The sequence below is a fragment of the Delphinus delphis genome, chromosome 11, assembly GCF_949987515.2.
Source record: "Delphinus delphis chromosome 11, mDelDel1.2, whole genome shotgun sequence".
NCBI classification, from domain to species: domain Eukaryota; kingdom Metazoa; phylum Chordata; class Mammalia; order Artiodactyla; family Delphinidae; genus Delphinus; species Delphinus delphis.
The window spans coordinates 31,033,255-31,045,292 of record NC_082693.1 but is presented as its reverse complement, the minus strand read 5'-3'; the positions used below and the strand labels follow the sequence as shown (position 1 = coordinate 31,045,292).

The 12,038-nt window shown below is 33.0% G+C and overlaps 1 protein-coding gene across 1 annotated transcript in view; it reads right to left on the bottom strand.

Moving 5' to 3' along the window:
* Positions 1-12,038, bottom strand: part of LRRK2 (leucine rich repeat kinase 2) — a 153,818-nt gene that overhangs the window by 127,166 nt on the left and 14,614 nt on the right. The window contains exons 7-11 of the mRNA XM_060024585.1: positions 10,268-10,399; positions 4,532-4,651; positions 3,924-4,060; positions 3,751-3,830; positions 2,302-2,408 (exon numbers count right to left, since the gene is read on the bottom strand). Coding sequence (XP_059880568.1) covers positions 2,302-2,408; positions 3,751-3,830; positions 3,924-4,060; positions 4,532-4,651; positions 10,268-10,399 — 576 coding nt within the window. The remainder of the gene's footprint in view (positions 1-2,301; positions 2,409-3,750; positions 3,831-3,923; positions 4,061-4,531; positions 4,652-10,267; positions 10,400-12,038) is intronic.

The following is a 12,038-nucleotide window of genomic DNA, read 5'->3' as shown; positions in this document are numbered from 1 at the left end:
TTATTGTACTAATAATTTCATAATGCTGTACACCTTAAACTTATACAATGCTTTATGTCAATTATATCTCAATAAAAATGAAGAAAAAAGCACAAGAAAAAGTATTTTAAAAAGTAAAAATGATACATCTTCCAACCTAAATACTACTGTCTTGCATGGAGCAGGATAAGCTTTCATCAGGGGAAACAACAATGGTTCCACCTAATCAGAGCATGTGACATCTACCTGGCCACTTTAAACTACTTATGAACTGAACCACCAGTTTAAAAAAGGAGCTACTCTCCTGGCTGATGTTACTGATCCAATTACCAAGGGGAGACAGGTTACTGCTACACAATGGTGGTGAGGAAGACTATCTGAGATCCAAGGTAATCTCTAGCAGCCTCTTGATACCTGCATCCCCAACAGTAAAAGTGAATTGAAAACTACAGCAACCAACACACTACTATAATATATAAAATAAGTAACCAACAAGTACCTACTGTATAGCACAGGGAACTATACTCAATATTTTGTAATCACCTATAAGGGAAAATAATCTGAAAAAGAATATATGTATGTATAACAATCACTGTGCTGTACACCTGAAACTAACACAACATTGTAAATCAACTATACTTTAATAAAAATAAAAAAATTTTTTAAAAATTTAAAAAAAAGAAAGAAAGAAAACTACAGCAACCAAAAAAAGCAGTATGACTGAGGACTTTGACCTTTCATGGATGAAGGTTTGGGTCACTCCAGAACCAGGAGCAACTGAAGTTCTGGCGGAGGACATGGGAAATATGGAATGAGGAGATGAAAACAGAAACTATAGATACTAACTAAATATATACACATATACACATACACACACACCAACTACGACCTAGTGACCAATTACAGAAATGAGTACTACTATAGTAGCTTTAGCTAATGTCTCCAGGATTCTTACATGTATGTGTCAATATGTATAAAGTAATCCTTTTCTTAAAAAAACAACAACAAAAAAAAAGAATCAGTTTAAATCTCACAAAATCATGGTTGTTTTGTTGACATATCAAAGATATCCAGGGAGTTAAGAACTACAACACCAACACAATGTGGTTTGTACATGGTAAGGGTTTGTCTCCTCTCTAAGGGGCCTCACACAAAAAACAGCCAAGGCCAGTGCTCATTTTCAAGAGTGAGATCCCCATCCAGATCTCTGCACAGTAGAGGATGGGTGACTCAAGAAGAGCAGTTTCCTTTTCTGCCACTCCTGCTCTGACTCATTATCCCTTGAAGGCAACCCCTGGCTATCCCTCAGGGCTCTTGCCAGCCCAAGCCTCTTATGATGGCCTTTTCAGTGCCGTCAGAGAGGTAGAGCGAGAAAGGAGGACAACAAAGAAGTGATTTTTCTCTTGATTTGACTTAAATAATAGTGTAAGGAAACATGCATGAGGAGGTTTCTTTATTCTTTTCACTCTAACCAGGTTCTCTACTAAAAGCTGATGCTAACACTGGTCTTATTTTCAAGCTTTCAGTGTTTTTCTCTATTTTTCTCCCTCCAAAAATATCCTTCAAGAGCTGCCAAGTCCCAATGCCTTTATGATGAATTTTCTCCCAAGATTTTCTGGCAGTATTTCCTGTTTATAAGGGCAGGAATCAGAGCAGCCTGAGACTCAGTTTTAAACCTCAAGTGTTCTTCCAAAGGTATAACAGCCATTTTTCTCTCCTTAATAATGCAAAGCTATAAGATTTACATGTAAAGGACTATTTTTTTTAATTTTTATAATGGACAATTTTAGCAGATTTTATAATGGTGAATATCTCTCCACCCATTGCATTCCTAATAAAATAACAAGAAGAGTGTATAAAGGAAACTGGGGGAAAAAAGTGACCATTTGGCGATTATTATAGGTATCCAAAAAAAATACCACTGGACACAAGTTAAAAGTCCATCAACAAGAAACTGGACTATAAAGTAGGAAATAGGCATACATTGGGAAACTACACAACCATTAAAAACAATAATGTGAGAATTTACATTTATCAACACAAAAAAAGAAATGTAAAATTTGTTTATAAAAAATTATATGATCCCATTTCTCCAAAAAATATAAAGCATATTGTATATGCCATGTGTAAGTACATACATAGAAGTCCAGAAGAACATCAAAATGTTATTTTCTTCTTTATCCTTTTACCTATATATCAATATATCTATATATTAGATGTATAATTTACATATTTGAAGTTTTTACAATATATTGCTTTTATAATTTAAAAAATACCACAAAACGTGTTTCTTTTTATTAAAAAATATGGTGTATCTCTTACCATTTTGTTCTAACAGAGTCGACAATGCATTTGCAGATGCCTGGAAGACTTCTTTTGATGAAGAATGCATCAGCATCGAGAGCATCACTTCCCTGTGAGCTGGGAACCTTTCACAAATTCAACCACAATATGAATAGTAATCTCTTTAATAATTAGCTCAAACATTCACTTACTGTTATCTAATCTCTCTAACAACAAATAAGGGCAGATAAACAATATTTTATGCCACCTCTACTCACAGGAGTGAATTACAGTTAAACAGTTTTGTATTTAAAAGTTATATTCAAATCCATGAACTAGTAATAAAGTAGTATTTCTGTTTCTTCAAAGTAGATAAGCAGTAGACGGAGAAAATAAAAGACTCAGCAGATATATAAAGAGGTGCTAAGGGTAAAAAGATTAAGTGAGAAAAAGATGATGTAAGCAAGAAATGAAAAATTAAAAGTCATAATGAAGCAAAGTGAAATTTTTAATGTAGAGCATAAATATGTTTTAATGATGTATTTATTTTAATGATCTCCTATGGATTTTGAGGAATTAGTGTCTATGAACTGAAATTTATAAACTGCAACATGAACCAATCTTATCCTAATTTCTTTAAAAGATTGCTCAAAGCAGATTAGAAGGCTGGTTTAACATATATTTTTCAAAATTTACTGTTTCCATTCAAAATAGATGTTTAAATAAATAGCATCTGTGTCATTAATTCCCTTCTGATTGGCAGTAGATCACTCTGCTGACAGGCTGTCAGGATTTGAGATGCAGAATATTACTATTTAAATTTCCAAGGTAAGTAAGTCATTCAAAATTTAAAATCCAGAGGATATGCAGAGCCAACAGTAAAAATCTAAGCAGTTGCTCATGGACATGAAACAAATCTGATGTACTCAGAACTCGTGTATCTGTGGGAGAGATGACTGGTCTTACAAGGTTTAAATGGTGCTCCCACAGAAAGCATCCTCAAGAGCTGACAGCTACAAATAACCCTCTCAAAAGAAGAGAGTTCAACACTGCTACACCAAGTGGGGAATCACTATAGGAGGCTTCTAAGCACATCTAATTCCTGATATTGACAACCTGCTGGCTAGTAACCACAACAGAAAAGGTCACAGATTGCTCTCTGATTCCTATCACTTGAGATTAATTAATATGGCATTTTAAATGATTAGCCAGAAAATTGAAAGTTTCTTTCTTGATGATTCATAATTTACCGAATGACTCTTGATTCTAAATCTCTCAGTAATAACTCTCAAACAAATCACCTTTTACTAACTATCCAAGGCAATGGGATCAAAATATACACCCACAAGTATTTTGTGGCAACACTTAAAACATAAATGCCTACATCAAAAATATTTCAAACAATAAAAATTTCAGTTATGGTATTTCATGTGGATTGATTAAAAATATGACTGAAATTTTCTATCATATAGAATCAAAACTACTGACTGGCCATCTTCATCTCCAATCTTCTCATGTAAACTGTTTTGGTACATAAGGAGATTATTCAGGGCCCAACATGCAGCCTCCTGGATTAGGGAAGGAAAAAAAGAAAACTGTCAAAAAATAAATTATTGAACAAACAATTTTGAAAGACTATCAAATTTATGAAAGAGTCTAACCTGCACATGCTTGTTCTTTCTATGCCACGTTAATGCTTTGTAGCAGGCTTCCAGCCAAAACAATTTATCTTCTTCATCATCATTCTCCTGATTCTCATTCTTTTCCTCTAAGTCTTGATTTAAGAAAATGGTCTCAGCTTGGAAAAAATGTAAACATGTAACTTACTTACAGTTTGAATGACCAACTAAGTCCGTATATTGAAACATTATCAACAGAGTGAGGTATTCTTTAGTAGTGGCCCTGGTTATTTAAAAGACCTTTTTAATATATTACACACTTCATCATACTGCTATCCCATCTAGATAAATTACCAAATGAGCAAGAGAGTACCAAACAAAACTAATAGGCTAGAGGAAGATTAATTAAGGCAGTTAACTGCTAATAATAAAGCTAAATCAAGGATGTATTTACTGATATCTGAACTGGGAAGGATGTACTTACCACAACTGTTAGTTCCCTTGAAAGTATCATCTATTGGACAATGAGTTACATTAAGACAGAAAAGGCATTTAAGGGCTCCTTCTCCACATATGACTTTCTTGTTATAATGTTAATATTCAAGATAAAATGCACCTGTAAGAATTTCCTTGTTAGTTAAGTTACTTACTGAGGAGAGCTAAACAGCTGAGTGCTGCAATCTGTAATGCTGCATTCTCTGAATACTGCTGCACAGCTTTCACCACAAACACATGCACCTCGTTTAATACCAGAATATTAAAAAAATTACCTGAAATTTAAGTGAGATATTAGTGGAAATTCTCATCCATGGAACTTAAATTACCTTTAATCACATAACAGTATTTAAATCAACAAATTTGAGTAGTGATGACTATTCTTAATGACATTAAAACATATATTTACTTTAATTAAAATAGCTTAAGAGGATTGCATAAAGTATTGAAAATTTATTTTACGCACTCATTCAATTATCTTGCTTAGACAACGGAACTGACTGGGCAAAAAAAAAATTAAATGTTTGAGTTATATTAACTTGTGTTCATTGACTCCCTCTCATGTCATCATCATATTAAAACAATGAGGTATCTGTTATTCATGACACTACAATATTGAGTGTACAAAACAGCTTAATTTTCCTGCCTTCTAAAAGACGGGGGGGAAAAAAACCTTCCTTGTCATTAAATGCTTTTGCTGAAACAGCCTTCTTTCACTTAAAGAATAGTGCTCAGAAAACCCATTGGCACACTTATCATTACCTGATCTTGTCTATGATAATCTTAGAAGAAAAATATGAGAATATTTTACTACCTCTAACTCAACCCAGGAAGACATCCCTTACGTTTTTATACTCATTCTTCTCATAGTCATATAGAAATCTAAATCCTTATAAGGAAAACACTTGTAAATGACAGTCCAAAAATATGTGCCTCCTTCCACTTAGCTTATCTGTAACTCATTAACAGTCACCAAGTTTCCTTCTAGGAGTAAGAATGAAACTCCTAGTTAGCTATATGTGTAATTAGATGATCCCTGAGACACACAGCCAGAATTGGAAAAGATTCTATACCATGAAAAGCCTAAAGCCCACACTAAATATCAATCAAGGCTTCAAAATCAAAAGGCAGATTAACTAGGGGTAGCTCTTCTTTATCAACATCTTTTTATGTTCATGCCTCTTCCGTATTCACCCATTAAGCTGACATACTCCCCAGCCCTTAGTGGTCTCTCGTCTTGGAGGGTCATTTCAAAAAGTGTTCTTTTCCACTTTTACCAGCTTATCTAAACTTGGGCTGTCTCACCTCCTTTTCCCTAGTATTATTCCCATGCCACTGCCAACAGCTGCTCTACCACTGAAAACTGTGTGACTCTGAGCAAACATCAGTGAGACTGGCCTTACCCTATTTTCATTTATATTTAATTTATGTGAAAATATATAGTAAATTATATAAGGCCTTTAAATGCATTAACCCCATAATTGAATTTCATAATTTGACAAAATGCTTAGTATTTATTTACTGACTTTGGGTTTTTATTTTAATTATGAGGAAGAAGTAAGTTTTATTCAGCTTCTTTGAAACAGTAACAGGGACAATAAATTCTCTAGTCACTAAGAAAGTACCTTTAACTAAAGATCAATTTGAGGAAATTCGCTGGTGGTCCAGTGGTTAAGACTCTGCACTGTCACTGCCAAGGGCCTGGGTTTAATCCCTGGTCAAGGAACTAAGATCCCACAAGCCTTGAGGTGCGGCCAAAAAAAGATCAATTTGATGACTTTTTACTTTCAAAAAATGTCACAGAACAATATGAAACTTATAATAGTTTATATGGTTTATTTAATTTCAACAGTATAATGTCAACCACCCTTAATGTGCTATTGTAGACCTATTTGAAATTCAAGTACCATTTCCTCAACATGACAATAAAACCACTTCCTCGTCTGGCTCATTTAAAGGATTACGGTAAACTCACATTCTTAGTATGTCATGCAAGTTTTAACTTGAGTGGTAAATCGTAGAACATGAAATAGAGAATTCTATATTAGTGTGCTACTATATTACCTAGATTTAAGAAATCAACTTTTGAATTACTTTACAACTTTACCAGATATCAGCTAGCTTGTACAACTGTGTGCTTCTTCATGAAAATATGAGTAAAATTCTCACCTGATAAAAGAAATAAACTAGTAAATGGCTACAACATTTTAGAAGAAATGCTTTGTTTTGCTTATGAATGCAGAAATTCTGTATTTTACCACTTACTGACTACATGATCTTGAATAAAACACACAGACTTGCTAAAATAGGTCCTCATCTGTAAATATGGAGATAATAAAAATATCACATCTCCCGGGATTGTTTCAAGGATCAAAAAATTATATATTGTATATGAAACTACTTTAGAAAATATGAAAGAAATGTGCAAATAAGACATTATTTTCATATCTCCACAGTTTTGGTCAAATGATAAGCATTCAATAAATGCTTATCAAGGAAAGAAACAAACCGAAGTTGTGCATGCAAATTAGAATTCAATTTATAAAAATTCCATTTTAACTGAAACTACCTAGGAATATTCCTAAGGCTAAAATCAATTGCAGAATTATACAAATTCTGAATACAGGGGATATAGCCATATTTATGTAAGTAAAAATATAAGTTGCTAAAATAAAAACATAAAAATGAGTTTTTTCAAATGAATGATGTTTTTTCCCAGAGTTATAGTGATGAAAAGTCAAATGTCTATTATAATAATCCTGATTTTGCACAAAACATTTCTGGTGATCCTTTTTAGAAAAGGTTGTCGGAACCAATTTCCAACAGTTAGGGATCCTGCCTTACTATTCACCAACCATTTACTTTTTAATGCGTTGTTCTCCTCACAAAAACATCAAGGAAATCTCCAAGGTGTGTATTGAGGGAGTTGGGGAAGGCTCAACAAGGAGCTGAAACAAGAACTGTGAGCTGAAAGCAAATGGTCAAGCCAGAGTAGCCATGTGGGAAAGTATGAGTCACTGTGATCAACTAGCCTTGATCAGACTAGCCTTGTACTCTCTCCAAAGGAGGGTAGCTCAATCAGAGTCTCCCACTTCAAGTTTGAATCTTAAAAAGATTCTAAAGTGGTCCCAGGTCAGTCCTGTGCCCTAGTTTCTGGCAAACATCTCTGGATGAGATGTTTAGGTCCTCAGGATTCTCAGAGATTAAACTCAATCAAAGAAAAACTCACAAACATACAGGAAAACAAGACTCCATGACAGACAGGCAGTCAGCACAGGAGCAGTAGGTTTAAACTCTCAAGAACTTCATATATTGGAATTATCAGATACAGAACACAAGATAGCTATGTATTAATGATTAAATAAATAAAATTAGAATAAAAGAAAAGAGAAAGGGGAAGAGAAGAGTGAATAAGAGTCAGTCAAAAGTTACCTGGCAGATCTGAAAATAAATATATAAATTTTTTATATTTTAGATTTTTTTATAAATATATAAAAAATCTAATAAAATGACCAAGTTGAATTTATCATAGGAGTACAAAGTGGCTTACTGTTAGAAAACCTGTACAGGCAATTCTAATTCTCCATATTATCAAGATAAGAGGAAAATAAATGATCTTAAATTTTTTTTAAATATTTGATAAAATTCAATATTCATAATTCTTTTTTAAAAGCCCACATATTAAAATAAAAGCAAACAAGAAACAGAAGGAAACTTCTTAACTTGATAAAAGCTACTTGTCACAAAACAAACAAGATTGGGGCTTCCCTGGTGGCGCAGTGGTTGAGAGTCCGCCTGCCGATGCAGGGGACATGGGTTCGTGCCCCGGTCCGGGAAGATCTCATGTGCCGCAGAGCGGCTGGGCCCGTGAGCCATGGCCACTGAGCCTGCACGTCCGGAGCCTGTGCTCCGCAACGGAAGAGGCCACAACAGTGAGAGGCCCATGTACCGCAAAAAAATAATAATAATAAAAAAAAAAACAAGATTAACAACAACAATAACAACAACAAAACCCCATAAAATAAGCATTATTCTGGATAGAAGAATATAAAGCATTCCCTTTAAAATCAAGAAAACGACAAGGATGCCTACTATCACAGCTTCTAGTCAACACTGTACTAGTAATTGTGGGCCATGCAAGAAGACAAGGAAATCAAATTAAATAACTGCTACACAGAAAACTTAAGAGCATTTATAAATAACTTTTTAGAATTAATAAGAGTTTAGGTAAGATTAATATGCAAAAAAATCATTTGCATTTCTTTACACATACACAGTTCAAAAATACAATTTTAAAAAAGATACCATTTATAATAACAAAAATAGGGTACCTAGAAATAACTAATAATAAGATGTGCAAGACTTGTATGGAAAAAATTATAATGTAAAGTTGTCCGTTCTTAAATTGATCCATATATTCTGTATAATTTTAATCAAAATCCAAATAGAGTTTTCCAAGGAACTGGACAAGTTAATTCTAAAATGTATATGGCATTGTAAAGGCCCATGAAAAAAGCCAAGCTGTAACCAAAGAAGAAGAATATATAATGACTTTACCTATTAGCTTTTGAGATATCAGGACTTATAGAGCTATAATAATTTAAACAGTTTGATATGGAGGCAGGCAAATCAAATCAACAAACACAACAGAACAGCAAAAACAGAAATACATATATTACATGTTATAAACCTATAAATAATACATACATATTATATACATATATTCAACTACTGGGAAATGGCTGAACCATATAATAAATTGTGCTCTCCATATTATAAATGGGGGGGTTAATTGAATTCCTACTGTATAAAATAATTCCAAACAGATTTTAACACTTTAATGCTTAAATTAGAAAAATTTTGGATAAAATGTGGAATACATTTATTATGTTAGGCAAAGGAAGGATTTCTTAAAATACATTAAAAAGGTTAAATCACAAAGCAACTAATCATGAAATTAAACTATACCACAAAAACCACATAAAGAAGATAAAAAGACAGCTCACCAATCAAGACAAAATATTTTCGATACATATAACTGACCACCAAAACATTATTAGCCAGAACTAAGAATCAATTTTTAAGAAGATAGACTATACCATGAAAAAAAAGAAAAAGGCAAACCAGGTACTCCACAAAAAGAGGAAGCACCAATAGCAAAGAAATATTTGAAAAGATATTCACCTTCCTTTACACTTTCATAGCAAGAAAGATGGTAGTAGCATAAAACAAGACATAAACCAATGTCCGTGGATAGGAAAATGGATAAATAAATTGTGGTATACTCACATCATAGAATACTACATACAACTATATGCAAAAATATTCATGAGTCTTATAAACAAAATAGTCTTTAAAAACTTGCAGAAGACAACATTCAGCATGATGCCATTTTTATCAAGCAAAAACAAGCAAACGTTAACAATTTTGTTTACAGAGATAAATGAATGTAGTAAAATTTAATTTAGAAAGCAAAAGGTTTATTAACACAAAACTCTGGAGAGTGTTAACCTCTGTAGAGAAAGTGGAAGAAGGGCAGAGCCCAGAGTAGCTTTACCAGCACTGGTAATGTACTAATACTTAAGTTGGGTGAGGAGTTCTTTTGCACTGTGCTTCACATTTTCTATATGTTATGCTTATTTTTTTGTATGTATCAACTATTTACACAATAATACTTTAAATATAGCATAACAGTGATAAGACTTCTCATATTGCACACTTTTATTTTTGCCACTCCTATTAAAATTCCACCTAAGAATGGCAGAACAGTTTGCTAATTTACAATATTTCCATCCAGTGTATGTCAATATTTACTTAAACATAAGCATATGTATGCTATATATACTTACATCATATAGACTGCGATAAATTAACCAAGAATTATAACTTACCTAATGTAAGCCTATGGAGCAAGCAGCAACTCACTTCTTGGATTTTTTCACTGATAGGGAATGCTATCATGGCTTCTACCACAATATTATAACACCTGACATTGCCACTCATGAGGACTTCAACATTACTGCCTAAATTTAAAGAAATCATAATTTTCAATAAGGTAATAATTTCCCCTTTTAAATATGCATACAAAGACACCTTACAGAGATTTTAAATATATGGCAGTATAATGGCTACATTTCCAAATTTAAATATACTGTTCTGTCAAATAGCTATAAAAATACTGTTGCTCGATGTTAATATAATACAATTTAGGACTCATCTCTAGCATTAAGGGAAAGTTGCTTTATTCCTGTATTTTTGGCTTAAAAACTTAAAATAAAGGGAAAACTGAGAGTGCTTTTTATGTAAGTCAAAATATGTAAAGTTTTGGCTGTAAGTTTTCAAATAAATGGATTTGGGGCCTGTTTCCGAATGAGGCACTATTCCATTGGATAACGGATTTTAATTGCTCCTTTCCTCAAACCAACAGAAAGAAAATCAAGATTATATCAAATAGAAGAGGCAGAATCAGCTATCATCTATTTCCTGTCCATTCCAGAAGGGCAGCAGAAGAGCAGCCATTGTAAAAGGCAGCAAAACCGAGCTTCCTGAAGGCTCTGAGATAGACAGGGAAAAGAATGGATGAAGGGGAGAGGAGGGACATAATATTAAAATGTATAACTAAGGGATAAACATAGGTGAACCACAAAGGAAGGAAAGAATCCACTGGGAAAGGCAATTAATCAATAGAGTATGTGAACCTATGTGGAGAAAACTAATTTATATGTCTGAATGAAATGTTGACTATTCTTAAAACAGACAGAAAAAAGGTGTTTGCAAAACATTTTTCTTTCTTTTCTGGCACAATCAAACTAACCAACTGTTTTCCAAAAACTACATTTTTAATGTTTAATTTGTATTTAAAAAAACACTAAATATGGAAAAAGAAGGAAATGAAAGGAAATGGCCTCAACGCAATTACCTCCTTTTATTCAGAATCAAAGATACAACTTGCTCTAGATTCAAGGTAAAGTTTAAGACACTTGCTTTTTTTTAAGTTTTAGTTGCTGCTTTCTTTGACCTTTCTTTATGAATGAGCACATTTACACTGGAGTTATGGTGATGTGGGTGGAAAAGAATGAATTTCAAAACAACCAACACAAAATAAATAAATAAATGTATAGCCAAGGAAAGGTAAAATGAAGAATATATTCAGTTTGTTGGCAGTAGATGACTCAGAGAAGTTTAAATTCCATTTCCTATTATTGTTCTGCCCCATCTACTTCTAAGAGTTTAACTTTCCATGGATAAGAAAATGATGGATTTTATAACCATTATTAAGAACGGGCATTCTTTCACAAGGCGATTAGTCTCACATCTGTGAGATTTCTATGTCTGAAACCATATACGCATATTATATATAATAAGCTACATATGTATGAAATATAAAGCATGTAGTAATACTGTCAGTGTTTTAACCACACTTACTACATTACATTACCAGGTACTATTCTACATTTTTCACATTATTTAACTGATTTAATCCTCACAACTTCACATGTGTGAAGATGAAATTATTACCAGATAAATGCATGTGTAAATCCTGTACAAGCCCAAACAGGTAATACATGAAATACAAAATGCTCATGTGCACTTACAAAAGTAATAGAAATCTGATGTATTATTTTTGTCCATTAGTATTCACTGGTAGCATACACAGCAAAT